This window comes from Neofelis nebulosa, chromosome 1 (assembly GCF_028018385.1).
Source record: "Neofelis nebulosa isolate mNeoNeb1 chromosome 1, mNeoNeb1.pri, whole genome shotgun sequence".
Classification (NCBI taxonomy): Eukaryota; Metazoa; Chordata; class Mammalia; order Carnivora; family Felidae; genus Neofelis; species Neofelis nebulosa.
In genome coordinates this window covers 218,091,912-218,115,476 of record NC_080782.1, presented here as the reverse complement: position 1 = coordinate 218,115,476, position 23,565 = coordinate 218,091,912, and the positions used below count along the sequence as shown (strand labels likewise).

Sequence of the window (23,565 nt, the reverse complement as noted above, 5' to 3'; positions counted from 1 at the left end):
TTCTTTCTGAGAAGTCAGTGATGTACAGGATACATGTCTAACCTTTAAAGATGTTGACAAACCAGCTTAATCTAGCATCTTTTTTAGGGGCACCTAAAAGAGTCGTGAGTAGGTTATTGATCGTCGTAGTGTTGCAGTTCTAAACCCAGGGTTCATATATAAATCATCAGCATATGCTTACTGAGTAAGCCCGTGTCCTTCTGTTGTGGAACCCTGGCTCTGCATGGCAAATTTATTTGGGCTTTACCGTCCATGAGAGAATTCATTTGTGTGTGTCTCGGGACAAGATGTGTAATCATAGGAGCTATACCGAAGATGAGAATATAGGGTCTACAAGTGAGTGTGTAGAAAGAAGGGAGGATTTGAGTGTAATTGGATGAAGAAGGCAGCACTTTTAATATTAATTAGGTTACAGGTAATCACTGTTTGTATAGTTGGAAGATGTTGAAGGAGAAAGAGTTGGGCTTTAATATGAAGGATAATGTTGAGATGTATCCGTAACATAGGGACTTTTTCTTCTTTTTTAATGGACCACGATTTACTATGGTAGCTGGTTAAAAGCTACTTGAATTTTGATATATAAACTACTCTGGCTTTATCAGAGTATTTCTTAACAGATGGTTGCCTCTTCTTATTTTTATTTTTACTTTAAGAAAAAGTATTTGTTTCTTTACTCTTGTTTCCAATACACTGATACGATTATGGAGTTATTCTTTAAACACGTATTATGTTTCCTGCTTATCGCTCTTATTTATGACAGGTGATAGCAATGAAAGCTGTTACCAGATTACTGAATCTCATAAAAACAAGCTGCACTAATGCTCTCTTCTCTCTCTCTCTTAAGATAAAACATTTGATACTTTCATTCTCATGTCTTCATTTTGAGGCTGCCACCATCTTTCAGTTAGAAGGAAGAAAGGAAACTGGGAGGTCCCACTCCTTCATTTATAGAAACTTAAATTTAAAGAAGACAAGTTTGTGAAGTTAGTATGTGTCAGAGCTGATATAAAGCCTAGGTTTAGGGACTTAAAAATCTAAAAAAGTCAACTATATTGCCTTTCATTATAGTCATGCTCTGTGTTCCTGAACAGAAATGCATAGCCTTTTCTTATAGATAATAGAAGATATCATCTATTAAGAGATACATTTGATTTTATATGAACTTATTTTTACTAATTGTCTAAAATTCCCTGCCTAAAGGAAAAAGACCTTACTTCACATTCCTAAGGCTTAAGAATTATTTTCTGTAGTTTGAATTCAGCTTTATTGTACATAGTCGCCCAGGTCACTAGCAAGTTTCCAACTTTCATGGTTAATTCTGGGCCACAGGATAGAATATTGACACAGAGGGACTTTGGAAGAAGTAAACCAAAGAAATAAAGGGGGCTTTCGCTGAACCATGAAATAACATCTAGAAGGCTGCTTATTCAAGTGGATTCTAAATGGAGAGGAGTAGTCTGATTCATCACAGATTTTAACAATTGTATCATCATAATTAAGATCTGTCTCAACTTGGGAATTAATACAAAGGTGTGGAGAGGATCTTAAACATGAATAGTGCTTTTCCAGAAAGAGTTTTAAACAAGGAAAGGGTCCCTCAAGAAACATTGAAGCAAAACAAGAGGCTGTGCTTGGCTCTGAATCATTAAGGCTGTCCGAATCATTAAGATACACATAGGAAAGAAAATTTCAGTGAGTAATGTTTCCAAGTGCGTTAGTTTGATATCTGTCCTGGGTTTTGCATGTTAGCTTTTTGTTTTTGTTTTGCCATGTTAGAAGTTAAGTGCAGTTTTATAGCTCTTCAAAATTGTTTTTTCAAACTGGTTTGGGCTATGACCGGTGGTCCTCTAAACTGAAAACTCATTTTAAAAGGCCACAAACCAAAAAAGTATGATTTATAGGTTTGAAAAACTTGAACGGTTATGTTTTAAATTCATTTGGATTGATAAATATTGCATTAAAATATGACACTAAGCTGGGAAATGTTGTGAGCCTCAAGAAAAACATAACTGGTCCCAGTTCCTCATTCCTTAGCAGAAGATTGACAGTGTGAGCTCCGGTCCATTTGACTTTCGTGTTCCTGAATTGGAAGAGCAATACTTGGAGGGGAAGGAAATAATAGAAAATAGTGCCCTTTCTGCCATTTGTTATTATTCCCATAGTTTTGAACTCTATAAACCACTTTGAATTCTTTTTTTAAAAGTTATTTATATATTTATTTATTTTTAATGTTTATTTATTTATTTAAAAAAATTTTTTTAATGTTTATTTATTTTTGAGAGAGGGAGAGACAGAGTGCAAGCTGGGGAGAGGCAGAGAGAGAGAGAGGGAGACGCAGAATCCGAAGCAGGCTGTAGGCTCCAGGCTCCTAGCTGTCCACACAGAGCCCGACGCGGGGCTCAAACTCACTAACGGTGAGCTCATGACCTGAGCCGAAGTCGGATGCTCAACCAATTGAGCCACCAACGCGCCCCAAATGTTTATTTATTTTTGAGAGAGAGAAAGCAGAGCATGAGCAGGGGCAGGGGCGGGGAGGGGCAGAGAGAGAGAGGGAGACACAGAATCCAAAGCAGGCTCCAGGCTCTGAGCTGTCAGCAGAGAGCCTGACGCGGGGCTCAAACTCAAACTGTGAGATCATGACCTGAGCCGAAATCGGACGCTCGGTCGACTAAGCCACCCAGGTGCCCCTACTTATTTATTTTTAGAGAGAGAGAGAGAGAGAGAGAGAGAGCGAGCAAGTGAGCATGCAAGTGGGGGTGGAGCAGAGAGAGAGGGAGAGAGACTCTCAGACAGGCTCCGTGCTATCAGTGGGGAGCCTGACACGGGGCTCAAACCCACAAACCATGAAATCGTGACCTGAGCCAAAATCAAGGTGCCAACACCTTGGGGCAAGTACTTCCTTGGTAACCGAGATTTAATGTCATTCCTGTTTGTGCAAGGCAAGGACTGGCTACAGTTTAAGGTTGGTTTCTCGTAGACATTATGTAGTTGGTCTTGTGTTTTTCTCCCCAGTCTGACCACTCACCCTTTTAAGTGGGATGTTTAAATTATTTATATATATGGTAATTGATTTGGCTTGTTTCTTTTTGTCTCAGTTGTTTTTTGTTCTCTTTTCCTTCTTTTCCTGCCTTTGCATTTATCTTGTCTTATTTTAAGGGTAGTGCAAATATGGGCTTATTAGTTGAACCTCTTTTTTATTTTTTAGGAATTGGTCTGAGTTTATAGTGTGCATCTTCATTCAACTTGTTGCAATATAGTTTCAATGATATTGCACCACTTCACATATAGTTTAAGAAGTTTATAGCAATATACTTACACTTTCCTCTTCCTTTCCTTAGTGCTATTGTTATCATGGGTTTTCCGAGAGATGTTATAAATCCCACATACATTGTTATTATTTTGGCTCTGAATAAACAGTTATCTTTAAAACCTTTTGCAAATGAGAAAACATGTCTTTTGTATTTATCCACATATTGACGATTTCTGACACTCTTCATTTCTTTGTGTAGATCCAGGTTTCCATCTGGTATTATTTCCTTCATAGGGATCACTTTCTGTAGCTCTTTATGGTAATCTCTTCAATTCTTGGCAAATTATATTCCCAACTTGAAAAATATTGTATTATATTATAAATGCCTAGTTTTTATTACTAAGTAGCCAGTATTATGGCTGCTGGCGGGGGGGGGGGGGGATAATTGACTATTTTTGTTTTAAATTGTTGGAAGTTTACCAGGGTTTTTTTTTGTTGTTGTTATTTATTTTTGTATTTTTTGTTCATCACATTTAGAAGCTCCCATTAAGACTGAAGCAGACATTCTGGTGGAAGATGAGGTTCTTCATAGTGAAACTCCTAAGAAACCAAGTCAAGATGTTAAAGTGACTGTTAGAAAGTATGAGAGCCAAAAGAAAAGTTTTAAAAAGACAAACCCTAAGAGGAGAAAAGATTATCACAACTATCAAACATTATTTGAACCAAGAACACACCATCCATATCTCCTGGAAATGGTAAATGACTGTTCTTTACATTGTGATCTTTGTGTTTTTCTCAGATGATGAAGACAGAGCCACTGGGTCTGTGTGTGGGTTCACGATGCGTGTTTTTTAAGGTCACCAACAACATTTGCTCCTTGACGACTCAACTGTGTATCTTAACTTTGAAGCTTCATTTCACATATAGCTGACGTCTGGTAAATGTGTAGAATAGTTACACTTTTCAAAACTGCTTAAAATAAAAGAATCTAGATTTAACTGATTGGCAAGGAAATATGTATTGAGGTGTGCTGACATTGTTCAAGTTTTCATTGAAAGCACAGATAAATGCAGTGGCAGACTAAAGGGAGAAAGAGGTTTTTATGCGTTTATTTTGTGCGTTATTGACTTTATTCTCAGCGTGATATGCTGAAAAATCTTATTTCTTCAACAAATTTTAAAGGAGGAAGCATCACATCTTTTGATTCTAAGTAATGGGACATGAAGCTGTTCAGTGACCCAGGACTTTCATGCTAAGAGTGATAGAAAATATTCCAAATTTTTTACTAGAGTTGTAGAACTGTTGACATTGTGTGAAAGTCTGTTTTTGCCCCGTCAGGTAAGTGGTTATGCTGTAGCTAAAGTGTTCTGTGCCTGCACTCTTTGAGGTGTTACATGTAGACACTGTTGCTTCTTATTAAAATTGATCTGAAATTTAAATTTCAGTGCTTATATAAAGTAAATTGCATTTTTAAAATACTTACCTTATAAGTAGTAAATTAAATCCTCTCTCCACTGAACATTTGTTCCTCTGTGATGTTTCTAGACTACACTAATGACATCAGAAAAGAAATTGAGTGATCTTACTCTTTTCTACAGATCACATATGATTCCTTGGTTAGTGTTTCTTCTAAAAATCAGGGATTTTTAGATTTCTTTCGATTACAATAAGCACAAAAATGAAAAGTTGTAAAATTCCAGGAATGTTGGGATTTTTTTTACTGCTGGTTTCATTATTACTGTATTTACATATCTGCTTATCAGTTTCTATACTGTTTGTAGGTTTGGTTTTAGGAGGGTCCTCTTTGACAGGATTTGTAGATTAAAGAATTGCAGACTTTTAAACCTATATTTCCTGTCCTTTGTTAGATACTCCTAGAGAGGACCCCAAATGTGAACATTTGTGCTGTTTAAGAAGCTAGATAGTCTTGGTATAAGTTAAAAGGAAATGTTCCTGCATTATTTTTTTAACAAATAATTTAAATATAATAATATTTTAGATTGTATTTCTTGGATATGTTTTATTTACCAGCTAATCATTTTATTGTTTTTGTTTTGTTTTGTTTTTTGTTTTAGCTTTTAGCTCCAGACATTCGACATGAAAGAAATGTTATTTTGCAGTGTGTTCGGTACATCATCAAAAATGACTTTTTTGGACTTAATACTAATTCTGCAAAAACTAAAGATGTATAGGTACCTGATGTTTCAGCGCTCATGTAACTCCTAAAGTTAGTAGAGGAAAACATTTTTAAAAGAGAACTGGATTAATAATTAAATTGTCAGCCTCATGGGATATTATGTTGGATTTTTAATTCTTTCCTTTGAATCTATGCAAATAAATACATAACTGATTTTTAAGAGTGTGTCTGTATTGTTGGGGTTGTGCATAATAATTGCTGGCAGAATTCTGCTTTTTATTTTTATTTATTTGTATGTATTGCTGTCATATAAGGTAGTTTGCTCTTGGACCAGTTAAGAATGGAAGATACTGGTTTAGTAGTAGAGAAAAAAGCTTTAAAAATGTTGAATTCAGCTGAGCACAGCTGTAGGTTAGGGAGAGAAATACAGTCATTTTGCTTTCAATGCAGGAGAGCAAGAATCATTCTTTAACTAGAGCAAGGGGGATTATTTTAAAAATAAACCCTATCAATTAATTCAACTCGAAGGTCTTGAAATCTAAAATTTCCCTCTTTATTTCAAAGGACATTTTGAAATTCACCTAGTGGCACTACTTAAGTAATTCAAATATTGAATGTTTGGTATATTAATAGAGATATGTCCTCCATGTGTGTTTGGAGTCACTGAAAGTACTTCTTTTTGGTATAGTTCAGAATTGTACCTTTTTAATTTTTCTGTTGAAAACTATGTAAAGCATGGTACTGGATGAGGTCCAACTAATTTATAGCCAAAGCAGTAGTTTGTGAAATAACGGAAAGCCTCAGTTTTAAGATTTAATTAAAATCCATCCTATGAGCATATTAATTGAACCCTTTTTGAATGTCTTAAATAAATGGATCTTTTTGAGTCCTGTCCTACCAGAGATTTTGATTTTAGGTTGTAGTCACCTGTGCTAGCTAGAGCAGGAACTTTCCCTTCTTGACTGGGTTTTTAAAAATCAGTCTGTTGTAGTTGAAAAGCTGATTTTATCTGACATTGTGATTATGGAAGTCTATGAATCTTGCCTGCAAGAAAAAGGCAAGAAAGCTGATGGGAGCCTTGAAGGAAGACCTCATCTTATCCAGAATCCTGGAACACCTGGCATGTAACATTATTTGATTACAGAGCTGAGATTAAAATTCATATGAGGTCTGTGTTTCCCGACTTTGTAACCACCATATAGACCGTTTTAGTCTCTTCTATTCTCCTCTTCCAGTGAATCCAATGCTTTAGAAAATTACCTGTCCAGTACATTACTTAATTCAGGTTATACAGTACTGTTGAGTGCTTGCTTATGTGCCACCACTATACATGGATTAAAGGTATCAACATGAACGAGGCCTTGCCTGACTTTAAGGAACTCAGTTTAATTTTTGTATTATTCATAGTTGTGACTCTTAACCCTTCATCTCATCGTGACGAAGTAACCAGGGTTACAAATGGGGTTGATGTTGTAAAACATGACTTAGTCTGCAGTTTTATCACAGGTTGGCATGCACATTCCATAGGCTGTAAGTACATAAATGATTCCAGACCCCAGGGCTACTTTCACAGACCCCTGGGTCTCCAGGGATGTGCACAACCGCTGCCTTAAAGTGTATCGCGCAACGTTTGATTTTCAATTTCTCTTGTTTTCTAATAAATGTATTTAAGACCGAAAATGCTCTTCTGAGTACTACCTTGACTGTGTCTGGCAGTCTTGAGCTCTGGTGACTGCTGTTTATTTCTAGTGGATAATTTCAGATTCAGTTACCTTTATACTTAACCCAGGAATTATTCAAGTGCATTTAAAATTTCCAGGCCCCTAGAATACAGCCCATACTGCTTCTCCTTTATGGAATACATGGTCAATATTTGTAAATGTTCTATGAGTTTTTTTGAGGGGAGGGGTGCCTGTTCTCGGATAGAAGGATTTTTGGATTTAGCTTGTTAATTGCTCATACAGTCTACATTTCTCTCTCTCTTTTTAAAAAAAAAATTTTTAATGTTCATTTATTTTTGAGTGACAGAGAGAGACAGAGCATGAGCATGAAGGGCAGAGAGAGAGGGAGACGCAGAATCCGAAGCAGGCTCCAGGCTCTGAGCTGTCAGCACAGAGCCAGACGTGGGGCTCAAACTCCTAGACTGTGAGATCATGATCTGAGCTGAAGTCTGATGTTTCACTGACTGTGCCACTCAGGCACCTCTACATTCCTCTCCTATTCATATAGTAAATTGATTTGTGAGATGTGAAAGCATTCTATGATGCCTCTTGCTGAGTTGTGCCTTTTATAACTATGCAGTGCTCTTTTTTTGTCCTCAGTCCTGCACTGGCTTCTATTTTCCCTAATTACTCTAGTCAAAACAGCTTTTTGGGAGTTCAGTCTAATAGTCTCTGGGGAATTTAATCCATTTAATGGAAATTGTTGAAATGTTTGGACTGTCCCTGCCATTTTATTTCAGCTTTTCAGTGGCACGATTGAGTGTTGTTTTTTTCTCTTCGTTTTTCTTTCTAGTGCTTTGGAAATAATTAACCATATTGCTGTTCCTTTAGTGGTTACCCTTTTCTCTGTGTTTGCAGTTACAGTGGCCATGTCCTCCACCCCTCTCCCTTAGCATTCTTGCACTTGCCCGCCTGGACCTTTTCTCCTGGTGTGATCATGTATTTGTTTCAGATTAATCTCTATTATCTTGGTGTGTGTGTTTGTGTGTGTTTAACAGTATGCGTCGTTATTTAGACAACTGTAAGTTTTATTGTGTCCTTTTCACTGCTTTTTCTTGCATCCCGGGGTGAGGTTTTTGGTGTACTGAAGCATATCTTCAGGTCATTAAATGTTGCATCCTCCATTTGAAATTTTTTAAAATTGAGTTTAGGGTGTTAGGTTCAACATCATTTCCCTTGAGAATTGTAAAGCCTTAACATGATTGTTTGCTAGTATTGCTGATTTAAAACCCAGACACCAATCTGATTCTCTCACCTTCTCTTTTTGTTTATTGGTAGAAACCTGCTTTTCTGTCACTGAAAAACTTCTAGGATTTTCTTTTCATGGTTTGAGTCCTAAAATTTCACCCTTATGTGTCTGGGTATGTGGAACATTTCCCATACCCCATGGTCCTTTCACTTTGCAGAATTGGACCATTCTTGCACTGAGGGCAGCTTCTAGAAAGACATCTTTAATGACTTTCTTTCCATTTTATCTGTTTTATTTTTCTGCACCTCTTACTGGGTAACTGTGGGACCTCCTGCCTTCATCTTCTGTCATTGGACATTTATATTTTGTCTTGGTCTTTTTGCTCCATTCTGGAAGACTTCTTCAGATGTTATTTTCCAGATCACTGATTCTCTCTTCAGGTGTGTCCATGACATTAGTATTTTAGCTTTTCTATTTCATCTTAAGTTTAGTAATTTGTTTTTAAATATTCAAGATTTCTTGTTCTAATTGCTTTTTTCATAGCTGGAGTACCCTTCTGTTTCTGAGGATAGCAATTGGAATTTTCACTTTATTTTCTATTCCTCTAATTACTTTTGTTCCTACTGCCAACTTTTAATTTGTTCAGTGTGTTAATTATCTTTACCACTATTTGTTGTCTTTTATCTTACACATGAAAGATTTACTTGATGAATGTATTGGTAGTTGGGTGTGGACTTTCCCCACATGGGTATAAGCCTTCTTGTCTCCAAAAGACTTTTGACCTAGAAAGGGGGCTTGTTCATGCAGACTTTTTAGAATACATGGATGGGGAATGGGCAGGAGATCTACGTTCTTGTCCCATCATCACCCCCGTCTCTTTGCCAAAATATACCGGGCTTTCTTCTGAGGATATAGCTCTTCTATGTGGGGCAGAGCTCTCACGCTGTACCCACCACTTGGTTTTGGAGGTGGGCAAGGTTAGGACTTGACAGTTGCAGCTAGCTGGAGGCCTCCACCTTCTGTCCCTTGTTGACTCAGCTTAGAGTATCCTTGGAATTGCTTTTACCTTTTCTGTTGGTGTCTCCAGGGCTGATTTGGGCTGAGGCTCTCCACTCTTGTTTTTTGTCAGTCTGATCAGCTTTATAGTGGTTCTCAAACTTCAGTGGGCATCAAAATCACCCAGAGGGCTTGTTAAATCCAGATTGCAGGTCCCCACCTCTGAAGATTACAATTAAGGAGGTTGGGATGTGGCCTGTGAATTTGCATTTCTCCCTCCCCCCTTTATTTATTTTTAAAATTTACATCAAGTTAGCATATAGTGCAACAATGATTTCAGGGGTAGATTCCTTAATGCCCCTTACCCATTTAGCCCATCCCCCCTCCCACAACCCCTCCAGTAACCCTGTTTGTTCTCCATATTTAAGAGTCTCTTATGTTTTGTCCCCCTCCCTGTTTTTCTATTATTTTTGCTTCCCTTCCCTTGTGTGCATCTGTTCTGTGTCTTAAAGCCCTCATATGAGTGAAGTCATATGATATTTGTCTTTCTCTGACTGATTTCACTTAGCATAATACCCTCTAGTTCCATTCACGTAGTTGCAAATGGCAAGATTTCATTCTTTTTGATTGCTGAGTAATACTCCATCGTATATATATACACCACATTTTCTTTATCCATTCATCCATTGATGGACATTTGGGCTCTTTCCATACCTTGGCTATTGCTGATAGTGCTGCTATAAACAGTGGGGTGCATGTGCCCCTTCGAAACAGCACACCTGTATCCCTTGGATAAATGCATAGTAGTGTAACTGCTGGGTCGTAGGGTAGTTCTATTTTTAATTTTTTGAGGAACCTCCATACTGTTTTCCAGAGTGATGGTCAGTTTTTGTTGAATCTAATGGGAGTCCTCTGTGCTTCTTGGATTTTGATGTCTGTGTCTTTCCCCAGGTTAGGAAAGTTTTCCGCTATGATTTGCTCACATAATCCCTTCTACCCCTTTTTCTCTCTCTTCATCTTCTGGAACTCCTATGAATCTGACGTTGTTCCTTTTTAACGAGTTGCTGATTTCTCTAATTCTTAAATCGTGCTCTTTTGCCTTAATCTCCCTCTTTTTTCCTGCCTCATTATTCTCCATAAGTTTGTCTTCTGTATCGCTGATTTGCTGTTCTGCCTTATCCATCCTTGCCGTGGCATCCATTTGAGATTGGAGCTCAGTTACAGCATTTTTTATTTCATCCTGACTAGCTTTTACTTCTTTTATCTCTGCAGAAAGGGATTCTAATGTATTTTCAACCCCAGCTAGTATTCTTAATATCATGATTGTAAATTCTGGTTCAGACATCTTGCTGGCTTGCTTAAGTCCCTGGCTGTTGTTTCTTCCCGCTCTTTCTTTTGGGGGGAATTCCTTCATTTCATCATTTTGAAGGAAGAAAAGGAATAAGGTAAAAAAAAAAAAAACAACAACACTAAAATTAAAAAGTTAAAAACAACACGCAAAAAAATCAAATAAATGATGCTAGATCTTAGGTGTATTTTGGTCTGGTTGTTGAAAGGAGCTCGATACATTAGAGAAAAAAGGAAAAGATAAGAAAAGAAAAAAAAAGTTTGAAAATTTGAAAAAATGAATACAATGAAATAGAAGAAAATGGAAAGATGGAAGTAAAATAGTTTTGAAAATTTACAAAAAAGTAAAAAATATAGTAAAAAACAAAAAAATATTTTTAATAACAATTGAAAATAAATATTTTCTTTCTGTGTTCAAGAAAAAGAAAAAGAAAAAAAAATTGAATAGATGGACCAGCAAACAGACTGAAGTGTAATTGAAATTACATCGTTTTCCCCTAGAGGTCAAACTATGAAGCACGTTATATAGTCTGTAAACTAAGCAGGCAGAGAGACTTGCCGTGTTCCTGAAGAGCGAGGGTGGCCCAGTTGGGCGGGGCTTAGTGTAATGGCTCCATTCTCCACTAGGTGGCACTGCTTAGCTTACTGAGGTGGATTGTTGCGGCGCTTGTCGGTCCCTATGCGCGCGAGGAGGGAAAATGGCGTGACCCAACTACCCAGTCTCTAGTATGGGAACTCTGTTCTCTGGGCTCAGCCGTCCGCACCCGTCTTTGGCTCCGGCTTCCATCCACTCCCCGCCTTTACACTGTCTGTGGCCCAGCCATCAGGCTGCCAGGCGGCACCTCCCTCCTGAGCTTTATCTCCCATGCGGCTGTTTCCCGACCCCTCACTTCCGAGGGACTGTGGCTTTGACCTGCTCAGACCTTCTGGGGGAGGGTCTCACCAAGCAACGGCCGGCTGCCGGCCGTACCCAGGAACATTCGCAGGACGTGTGGCACAGCCTCTACCAGATGTCCTCCCAGCAGGTGAACCGCCTCTGCCCGTGGCCTGAGAACCCTTGAACTTCACTCTGCTCCTGGGGATTCGCTCTTCCCACCAGAGCTCCACCAGGTAAAGAGCTGCAGAGTTTCAGCCTCTGCGCTCCCCTGTTTAGAGAGTCTTAGTGGAGTTTAAACCCTCTCCTTTCTCCGTTTTTTGTTCAGTCTCTGCGGCTGTTTCCACTTTTCCACTTTCTCCCCAGCTGCCTTTGTGTTTGTGTGTGTGGGGGGGGTGCTTTTCCCCGTACTCTCCCCCCGTCTCCGTCCTCTCTCCACAAGCAAAAACAGTTCCCTGACCTCCATGGCTTCACTCTCCCCCAGTTCACCTCTCGGTGCCATGTACCTACTGAGTTCTGTGGTTCCCGTTGTGCAGGTTGTTGTGTTAATCCTCGAATCAGCTTTCTAGGCGTGCAGGATGGTTTAGTGTTGATCTGGCTGTATCTCAGGGACTGGAGCTGCAAAAAAGACTTCTATGCTGTTCCGCCATGTGGGCCCCTCCCCTCTGAATTTGCATTTCTAAAAATTAGTTTATAGGCGATGCTGATGAGGTTTGTCTGGAGGACCACATTTGAGAATCATTTTGCGGAACTTAGGAGTTTCTCAAAACCCCTGGCACCCCAATATTACCCTCTCTCTTGTATTCCTTCCCTGTTGTAAATCTCCAGTTCTTTTTAAAAATATCATCTCAAGGAATTTGGAGCATGAGGAGAGGGCTAGTCCACTGCTTTAACCTAGACTTTTAACAATTTCTTCATGCGTTGTGTTCCTCAGTTTTAGAGTTAGCATCTTTATTTAAAAATTCTTCTTTTTATGGCTTTTTAAAAAGCATTTTATTTTGGAAAATGTCAAACATGTAAAAGTATAGAGAGTAATGTAATGACACCCCTCTTCCCAGCTGTCGTGCAGCTTCAATACTTTATCAGTCTGTGGCCAATCTTATTTTCATCCGTACCTCACTCATTCCTCCCCACCCTGCCAGAAATTATTTTGAAGCAAATGCCCAGGCATCTTATTTTTATTCATATGTATTTCAGTATGTATCTCTAGAAGGTAAAGACTTAATTCCCCCCCCATATCTTTATTTTTTTTAAGTTTGTTTGTTTGTTTGTTTGTTTATAGAGTATGAGTGGGGGAGGGGCAGAAAGAGAGGGAGAATCTCAAGCAATTTCTGTGCGTGCAGAGCCCTATGTGGAGCTTGAACTCACAAAACTGAGATCATGACCTGAGCCGAAACCGAGTTGGACACTCAACCGACTGGGCCACTCAGGTGCCCTCTCCCCCATGTCTTTAAGATCAATAATTCCTTAATAATAATCGACTGCCCAGTCAGATGAATTTTCTATAACTTGTTAAGGTAACATAGTTGAGGGGCTCCTGGGGGGCTCAGTTAGTTAAGCCTCTGACTCTTGATTTTGGCTCATGTCATGATCTCATGAGTCGTGAGTTAGAGCCCCACGTCTGACAGTGTGGAGCCTGCTTGGGATTCCTGCTCTCCCCCTCTCTTTCTCTTTCTCTCTCAAAATAAATAAACTGAAAAATAAATTTAAAAAAGGTAACATAGTTGAGATTGTTCTGTATATTTCATTTTGTATCTTATTGCAAGTGCGGTAGAGCTCTGCGTTACTATTGTTCCCAGGGGAGAGGAAGATAGGAAAATCCTGCCGAAGGTACAGACCAGGGCAGGGGGGTTTTGCCACATATTTAATAAGCATTTGAAAGTTGCCCTGTGGACGGACTTTGTCCAGTAACTATTTCCCTGATACACAAGGCTGCAATGGACTGAATGGTCATTCTGGGAGAGGAGAAGCCACTTCAACTGTGATGGAAGCGGGAGCTTCAGAGGGCGAACTTATTCCAGAACCTTCTCAGAGGGCAGACTTGTTCCAGAACCTTCTCCTGTTAGCATAGCTGGAGGCTTCTTGGGAGTGGCGTAGGAAACAATGATTATTTCAAAATTGAGAGAGGAGAAAATCAGTACATGTGAGTAAATGGAGGAGGAAAGAAGACAGATATTAAGAGCATATAGAAAAAAAAACAACAACCTAAAAAAAAAAGACCCTAAACTGAAATTTCTGTTCTTTACAGCTGTTGCCCTAGACTATGCCCTGCAATGCAGTGCATCCTATGAAACACCAGCTGTGGCTGGTGTTTGGAACACTTTCTCAGTCTTCTATTGATCTTCTGTACCAGCTGACTTAAATGTCTCTTTGTACACCCCAAGGACAACCTACGGTGTCCACCTGAGAACTTTTCTTAGGGGGTGTGGTTTCCAATTAGTGGTTTCTGGCAGTCTTTGTCTCTGGCTATTGGAGGACAATGCCACCATCTCCTGGGTCAAATATTTGCAGTTTAATGTCTCTCTCTCTCTATATTTTAATGTTTTTATTTAATTTGTACAACTAAACTAGAGGCTTTATTTGGATTTCGCCAGTTTTCCATCATGTCCTTTTCGATGATTCAGTTTGGGATACCACACTGCATTTAGTCACTATGTCTCTTGGTTACCTTGTTTTTCATTTTTTTTTTTTTTAATGACAAAAGTGATACGCCCATTGTAAAAATTCAAATAATCTAGTAGTATATAAAATTTTAAAAATGAGGTTTGTTTTGCCCTATACTATTCTCTTACTACCCAGAGATACCACTGTTACCTGTATGGTGTATATTTCCAGACTTTTAAGTTACACATATTTACAAATATCTAAATATGCTCATATAAATTGTTTTTAAATAGGAAAAGCATCATAGATCTTGCTTTGCAAATTTTTTCACTTGACAGTGTGTTATGAATGTTTGTGTATACATATGTAAATGTATGCATGTATGCATATATATGCTTTCACTTTTTAAATCATTCCTCTGTGAGGCAACTTGTTTCCAATTTGTCTCTAATGTTAATGAGACTACAGTGAACACTGCTGAATTTTCCGGGATTCACACTGTGTGTGTGTGTGTGTGTGTGTGTGTGTGTGTGTGTGTGTGTATCTACGGATATTTCTGTAGGAGTCTTGAGCTCAAAGGTCAAATTGCCTTTAAAAGGCTGTTTATCAGATTGCATTCTTATTAAAAATATGTTTAGAAAACATATCAAAACTTGAAAGAAGGAAAATAGATTACTGCATCCTCTTTCAGCGTCACACAAAAGCAGTGGTTCTCAAAGTGTGGCATCAGGCCTCTGGGAGTGTCTAAGACCCTTTTGAGGGTGTGTGAAATGGAAACTATTTTCATAATTCTAGGACATTAGTTGCCTTTACCATTCTCATTCTTTTATAAATGTGTAGACTTTTCCAAAGCTATATGATATGTGATGCTGTCACTGCTGTGACAGCTACTGGGAGGTGTCCTTGGCAATTCTTGTGTTGTCTAGAATTTTCTGAAGGGGTAGTTTGAGAATAAACATACATGAGTTTTTAGAGCTTAACTCAGGTTGTTCTCAGTACTCTTACTACGCTATCTTTGGTTATGCCTGTTAATAGTCTTTGTAACCTTGTAATTATTGAATTAATGTCACCGATAAATTGTTATTTTGAAATGCTAATGATTTGGAAAACTTTAAAAATGATGCCACTCAGCTCACTCATAGTTGTTTTGCAGTAGAAAATAGAGATTAAAAAATGTTATTTATGTTAATATGTAGTTTATTGTTTTTAATGGAATTAATGTTTAAATTTAAAAAAAAAATTTTTTTTTTTCCCAACGTTTTTTATTTATTTTTGGGACAGAGAGAGACAGACAGAACATGAACGGGGGAGGGGCAGAGAGAGGGAGACACAGAATCGGAAACAGGCTCCAGGCTCCGAGCCATCAGCCCAGAGCCCGACGCGGGGCTCAAACTCACAGACCGCGAGATCGTGACCTGGCTGAAGTCGGACGCTTAACCGACTGCGCCACCCAGGCGCCCCTGGAATTAATGTTTAAATTTTAATTTCTAATGCTATGTTTATTAATAAATATAACCCATTTATATATGTTTAAATTTTAATTTCTAATGCATATAGCATTATATTAATAAATATAAACCCATATTGGAGATCTTAATTATTTTTAAAAGTGTGAAGGAGTCCTTAGACCAAATGTTTGGGAAGTCACTGAACTAGAGCAGTACCTAAAAATCCACCTAATGGTTAACTGACCCTTTCTGTTTTACTGATTGATTAGGGCCCAGACTCTGTAAGGCCTGATGTTAACTTGTACGATATTGATAAGCTGCAAATGATTTATATTTGGTAGAGTGACCTGTTCGTTTTCTCTGGTAGGAAGGAGGGTGTAGTTGTTTAGCCTCGTAGGATGTTAATTGTCTGACTTGTTTGTAATCTTACTCTCCCACATTCTTTTCTAGTATCTTCTTTTGTCATCCTTTGGGGTCCTCTGGTAATAAGTTAAAGAAATCTTTTGACCTGTGCTTACTATGTAATGTTTCAACTTCTTGAAAATTATTCTTTGACAACTACATGAGAATTTCTTTTTACTCATGTTCTCACCAATGTATTATACATCTTTTTACTGGTCTTCCTGGTGCATGAGATGTGCCAGGGTGTTTGTAAGACTTAAAGTTAAAAAAAAAGTTGTAAACATTTCCGCAGAGTTCAATGGGTCTTCCGTTCAGGTGCTTGAAGAGGGTTCTAGATTCTAAGAAGGACTAGGTGATTCCCGGGCTTCCCCTTCCATATCCCAGGTAGCACCTTGTGGAGGAGGTGCGTGTTTCCTTTGAATGCTCCTACCTATGAGTTGGGCCTGTCAGTAGCTGCCTGTCCAGAGCAGGAGTAGGTCCCTGGTGTCGGACCTTTCACATGTAACACAGGTTATATGCAGACAACCTTATGTAGGGACAAAAACATCTCAAAATAGCACTCTGTCAGGTGAGAGAATGCTATCTTTTTTGCATTTTCCCGATGCTAGTGAGGCTAACCATTTTTCCTATGTTTTTTTTTGGCCATTGCACTCTGTGACTTGTGTGTTCCAATTCTTTATTTTCCTGTTGGGTGCTTGGTTTTTTCTTTTTGGTTTGTACAAATGCTTTGTTATGGATCTCAATCTTTTGTTAAATATTGCAGTCTCTTGCAAACGTTTTAATTTGGGGGAAGTTCATTCTGTTACTTTTTCTTCGATGGCTTTGTGGCTTTGTGTCATCCTTATACATATATATATTCTAAAACTTTTGTGATACTATATTTTGATTTAATCTATTTTGCATATAGTATGAGATATAGGGATCTGTTACTTTTATGTCCTTATTCGATTAAACTATAGAAGAGGAGCTTCGACCTTTTTTTGCTGTTGTTCTAATCCTATTATTTTTACAGGTAAAGTGTAAATCTTGATGCTGCCTTCTAGGCTCTGTGCTCTATAGAAGGATTTCTGTTTTGTTTTGTTTTCCTCTTTGAAGATGATACCATATAATAGGAAACAATCCATGTTTATTATGTAATTCCACAGTGATTTTTTTGTAATGTCATAAGAGGCAGAGATATTTAATCAAGGCTGCATTTTCTTCCCATGCCCTTTTCTATGTTTTTAAAAAATTTTTTTTAATGTTTATTTATTTTTGAGACAGAGAGAGACAGAGCATGAACAGGGGAGGGGCAGAGAGAGAGGGAGACACAGAATCTGAAACAGGCTCCAGGCTCTGAGCTGTCAGCACAGAGCCCGACGCAGGGCTTGAACTCACGGACCGCGAGATCATGACCTGAGCCGAAGTCAGACGCTTAACTGACCGAGCCACCCAGGCACCCCTCTTTTCTATGTTTTAAAAACTACTGTAATTGCTTCCTTGTGTTATTGGAATGGTAGCAGCAACCACTTCACGAGTTTTGATTTTACACAATCAAAGACTGCTGGCCCCAGACACCAGACTATCTGAAGATAACCAATAACTGGGGCCTTTTTTAATGTCACAATGACCACTGATTTTTTTTTTTTTTTTTGGTCTTTCTCACTAGACTGTGGCCTTTTTATATCTTGAAGGAAGTAAGTCATATATTATTATTTTGTCTAAAAACACACAAAATTAGCTACCGTAGACCAGTCAATATGATTTGCAGATGAGCTGCATAAATCCCAAAGTATGGAAGGATTCCAAAATGGGAAAATTCTTGAAAATGTTATTGCTTGAAAATGAATCTATGGTATCTGTTCTTTCAGCTTGGAAAGTATTTTTGGATTTTGCTTTTAGACATAATATTGGCTCGGTTCCTCCCATATTTGTTTGTATATATATTTAAAACAATGCTGAATCACTACATTAGAACATCTACTTCCTTACAGAAGCAGGAAAAAGAAAAAGTTCTGAATTAGATACATATTTGTATTACAAGGCTGGGTGCTTTCTTTTGGATATTTTGAAACTTGGGGACATTTTCAAGGACAGATTTTTAGACTACAATTAAAATAACAAGGTTTGAATTTGGTAGGCACTTATTAGATCTCATACTATTTTTGGTGGATATGATGATATAAAACTGAGATAGGAGATGTTCATCAAAAAACATCAAAATAAGAAAAAGGTATCAAGTCAAAATAAGGTATCAGTCAAATTACGTACCGAGTCAGGCTCGTAGAGCCTGTGGTATTTATTACCGTTAATTTCGTAGAAAGGGAAAATGGCATTTGAAAATTAATTGTTCACCATGTGAGACACTATTATTTGATATCAACCAGTGGCTCCCAAACCAGGCTGATGATCTGAATACAGGTTCCTACCCTGAGATTCTGGTTTTTGTAGATATTAAGAATATTTTAACAAGTTCCGCAGGTGATGAATGTGGACTGACAGGTTTGGGAACCACTGATGTAGACCCCCGTGTGTGTGGACATCTTGCTTGTTAAAATACAGATTGCTGGGTCCCCCTCCTCCCAAGTGTGTGACTCCTAGGTCTCTGATTGGGCCTGAGAATTTGCAATTCTGTTAAGTTCCCTGCTGCTGCTTTTGCTGGTCCAGAAACCACACTTGGAGTACTACTGACGTGGATCTTTCCCAAGACTTCCCAGTCCCAGACTGGGAAACAACAAACCGAATTCTGTGGCAAGGTCTTGGGTTTCTTTGGTTCAAGCCTTTGCGTTTCTTTGTCATGTTCTACTTGGTGATTTTCTTCCTCTGGAGTGAGCATTAATTGATAGACCTCTATCCCTGAGAAAAGTTTCGAGTGGAAAGAATATGATGTTCGCTGGTTAGGGTGGCTGGGTAGGGGAATGAAAATAGCTGAGGAGTTGTGCAGATCTGGGCTGAGATTTCTGTGCTTGACCCTGGTTTTATTGTGATCTTGGGCAGGTTACCTAATCTGCTTTCCAGCCATGGAGCTCCAGTCCTGGTTGCTTGCCATGCTTCCCTCCTGCCAGGACGCCTTTTCTCTCCTCCATACCTGGAGAGTGCTTCCCTTTCCCCTGCGTCTCGTTATTGCTTGCTTAAACTTGGATCTCTGCTCAGCAATCACTTCCTGAGGAAAGCCTTTCCCGACCTCCCTCAGTAGGTCAGGCCCTCCCTTTTTACACACTCAGCACCACGTGCCTGCAGTTTTATATCTACTTGTGTGATAACTTGATTTGTGTCTCTCTACTAGACTATAAACCCTGGGACTCAAGCTGTGAAAAAGTCGATCAGTTTGTGTTCCCTTTGTGTTCTGGCCACAACACAAACACTGTGCCTGACACACAGTAGCTGCATGAGTAGCAGTGAATGGGTCACATATACAAACAGCAGTAAGGGCAGGGTAGGCATTCCAAAATTGGCTGCATTCCTGCCTGTGGGTTTCCAGAAGACAGTTATTCTTATAATAAATTCCCTGTTTTGTGCAACCGGACTTATTGGTTTCTGTTATTTGCCAGAGCCCTTACAGTACGCTATTTATTGAGTGCTTCATACATATGTGAAGACCAGCTATGTAGTCTCATGTTGGGCACCGATCTAGGAAGTCAAGAATCTCAGCCTGCTAATATCTTGGGTGTTACTTTTTCCTATGATTCTGCAAGCCAATATGTATTATAAAGATAGGATCTATAGATAGAAGATATATTTCCTTAATGCTATATTAAGGAAGAGCAGCAGAAAGCAATTTTATGCTCAAGCCACTATCTCTGAAGTGGTTTTTGGGACTGGGGATAGATGGTACCACGGGAGAGTAAGGTAATTTTTAACTACTTGCAAACATGACTGCTCTCTCCATAGAGTGGAATCTTATAATGGGTAACATCTGGAAAGTGCATTCATTTTGTAGAGACAGGATGCTTTAGTTACTGGCCAGAACAGGACCTGAGTAACGATATATATCCCGATTACATCTATGTCAATAAGAAAAGGGATTGATAGGCTCTAATTTAGAAAAATAGATTCGAAGAGACATATGAACACTAAATAAGAAAGGAGAGACGGTGGCCCAAAGACTCAACCATTCTAGGTCCTAGAGATAAATTGCTGGTGTGGAAACATAAGCAATTCAATTATACAATTAATTATTCTTATGTGAATATATGTTTACATGCAAGTTTCAGATGAATGCTGAGTTCTCCCAGGGTCTCTAGTGTTTCCTTTTTTCTGGACTGTCTTTTCAAGAATGTTTAGCTCTCTGGGCTCGGACCTAGTTTGTGACAACATGGCTAAACACAACCAAGGAGGTCAGAATTGCCAATAAATACTGGACCCGTTATGGTACCTCCTTCAGGAAAATGGTGAAGAAGATTGAAATAAGCCAGCACGCCAAGTACACTTGCTCCTTCTGTGGCAAAACCAAGATGAAAAGACGAGCTCTGGGGATCTGACATTGTGGTTCCTGCATGAAAACCGTAGCAGGTGGTACCTGGACCTACAACACCACTTCTACTGTCACAGTAAAGCCGGCTATCAGGAGACTGAAGGAGTTGAAGGACCAGAAGAAGCTCCACCATTTGAAACATTGCTTACTTATAATAAATGGATTAATTGATATAACAATAAACAAAACAAGAACAAAAAGAATATATAGCAACTGGCCTTGAAAGACATACTAGCTCTCTGGAGCACAGGGCAAGCAAGCTTACTGCACATTATAAAAAAATTAGATTCCCTAAGCTTAGACTCCCTGTCCTCCAACTCAACTCACTGCATGTGCAGGTGTCACCTAGCCCTCTTCTCAGGGTCACGTGAGAACTGGGGCTGACGCCCTGCTGACACTCTGGCTACTACTATTGCCATGAGTAGAAACCCTTTGTCTCTGATCCAGGAGTTTTGTGTCTTCTGGCATCCATGAAACTGGCTGACCCAAAGCTGGCTTGCTTATGGTCATGGTGACTTGCGTGTCTCTTCCCTTATGACAGTGAACTGACGGACTGATTTGCTTTTACCTGCTGGCATTGTCAATTCTGATTCTACCAAGCTGAGGGCCAGTTCCTGGCCTTGGGGAATGAATTAATAGAGACAAATAAAGACCTTCTGGAAGACAGAACCAACAGCGGTGTTCTTAGAGAATTTATATGAAATCAGATTGAAAGGGTTCCTTCTCTGGCCTTGCATCAGTCAGAATCCGATCAGGAGGCAAAGACCACAGCAGGTATTTTTGTGAAGAACTTAATATAAAGGATTATAAGCCAGGTTGTTAGAGAAGAGAAAAGGCAAAGAGGGGGCACCGGGGTTTCATAGAGGTAAGAATCATGGCAGTCACGCCTAGGGCTGGGGTAACAAAAGTAAGAGGCTGGGAGTTTTTGAAACTTAGAAGCTTAGAGAAGGGCTCTGCTGAGCTGGTACTCAGACCTCTGAGGAGGGGATGCTGGCCAGTTAATGTGGGGGTCTCTGAACAGGGAGGGGTGGTAGTGATCAGGCTGTTCAGGAAATGTTGGGAACAGTTGCTGCTGCTAGGGTGAAGAGTGTTTCGTGGTCATGGCCACACTCGGGAACTGGAAGTAAACAACTTCCAAGTGTCCTCCTGCTGCCTCCTACCGACGGAACCAAACAGGAAGCCAGCTGGCAAAGAGGCATGGCTACACAGTGATGCCCCAGCATCACAGAACAGAGGATGGAAAGAACCAGCACAAGATTTTTAAAAGCCTGTTTTGACCAAAGGTTGCAAAATGAGAGAAGGAACTAATTTATTACCTGGGGGCAGTTGGGAAATTGCCTGAAGAGTCTCCAGCATTAACTTGAACTTAGTATCTTTCTCTAGGTCAGGGAAGGGAGTAGCCATGGACCGCTGACTTGGATATCCTGTATTGTTACTTGGTACTGTGGGCAATTACCTGGCCTATTTTGTGGAGTACGCTGGATGGAACATGTTCATATGATCCAGGGAGATAGGCCCACTGGCAACTTTATTAGACTGCATACAATTTTATGGGCTTGTGCAAATTCCCATATCTGCCCACACTTTGATAAAGACTCATACCTTTTTAAGAGATAGACAACCACAGATGTTTGATTATATTTCACCCATAATTTGTGGTCCACATGACTTCATTGTATATGAGCTGATTTATAAGCAGTAAAGCATAATGCAGACGACAAGTGGTATTTATTATTTGTATTCTTTCTGGTCCTTGGCGGAGTTCCAGAGAGGTTTCTGTATCCCAGGGAGGGTTTCAGAGGAAATAAATAGAACAGAGAGCAAAAGCTCAGAACTTAACAAAATTAACAGGGCAGTTTTACAGTTTTAAGATTTGGTGTTTATAAATAATGGCCCTCCTGACCATTCTTTTTTGAAGTCAGAATTTGGACCCAGATAACTTAGACATACATCTCAATAGAGGACATTAGTCTATGTATTTAAAACAGCAGTGACTGACTTTGACTATGTAAGTATTTGAAAGTTTAATAATAGACATGTTTTTCAAACTCCATTTATTTTTTATTTTTTTAAACAATTCTTTAATGTTTATTTATTTTTGAGAGAGAGAGACAGAGCATGAGCAGGGGAGGAACAGAGAGAGGGAGACACAGAATCTGAAGCAGGCTCTAGGCTCTGAGCTGTCAGCACAGATCCTGATGTGGGGCTCAAACCCACCAATGCGAGATCATGACCTGAGCTGAAGTCGGACGCTCAACCAACTGAGCCAACCAGGCGCCCCATCAAACTCCATTTTATTTTCATTGAATGGAATGTATTTAGAGTCTGGTACCAGAAGTTGGACAGTAGCTCATGCCACATCAGGCTTTCCTGGTGGATAATGGTGAGGTCTGAGGTGTTTTATGTGATAGGCATGGTTAGAACTGGGTGCTGCTATATCAGCCTTTATTATATTTACCCAGTTTATTTTGTTATTCAGATTATGAATGTGGGGAGGCCTATTTCATTCTTATTGCCTTATGACTTTTAGTTTAATAGTTATTACAAGTGGGGCGCCTAGGTGGCTCAGTCAGTTGAGTGTCCGACTCTTTTTTTTTTTTTTTTTTAATTTTTTTTTCAACGTTTTTTATTTATTTTTGGGACAGAGAGAGACAGAGCATGAACGGGGGAGGGGCAGAGAGAGAGGGAGACACAGAATCGGAAACAGGCTCCAGGCTCCGAGCCATCAGCCCAGAGCCTGACGCGGGGCTCGAACTCACGGACCACGAGATCGTGACCTGGCTGAAGTCGGACGCTTAACCGACTGCGCCACCCAGGCGCCCCGAGTGTCCAACTCTTGATTTCAACTCAGGTCATGATCCCAGGGTCGTGGGATCAAGCCCCATGTCAGGCTCCACACTGAGCGTGGAGCCTGCTTGAGATTCTCTTTCCCTCTCTACCCCTTTCCCCTGCTTTTGCTCTCTCTCTCTCTCCCTCTCTCTCTAAAAACAACAACAACAACAACAACAACAACAACAACAACAACAAAACGTTATCATAAGTGAAAATTTCATTGAATCAGTAGCTGGATAAGATATGTATACATAATAAGTACTCCTCAAACAGAGCCGGGAAACTTTTCTCCCCCAAACATAGAGGATGCAT

General features: G+C 39.4%; 1 protein-coding gene and 1 pseudogene across 1 annotated transcript in view; both read left to right on the top strand.

Moving 5' to 3' along the window:
* NUFIP1 (nuclear FMR1 interacting protein 1) overlaps nucleotides 1-5,607 on the top strand; it is a 40,267-nt gene extending 34,660 nt beyond the window's left edge. The window contains exons 9-10 of the mRNA XM_058684822.1: nucleotides 3,788-4,005; nucleotides 5,326-5,607. Of these exons, the coding sequence (XP_058540805.1) occupies nucleotides 3,788-4,005; nucleotides 5,326-5,442 (335 nt within the window). The 3' untranslated portion in view covers nucleotides 5,443-5,607. The remainder of the gene's footprint in view (nucleotides 1-3,787; nucleotides 4,006-5,325) is intronic.
* Nucleotides 5,608-19,775: 14,168 nt separating this feature from the next.
* Nucleotides 19,776-22,357, top strand: LOC131492977 (large ribosomal subunit protein eL43-like; annotated as a pseudogene).
* The last annotated feature ends 1,208 nt before the right edge of the window (nucleotides 22,358-23,565 follow it).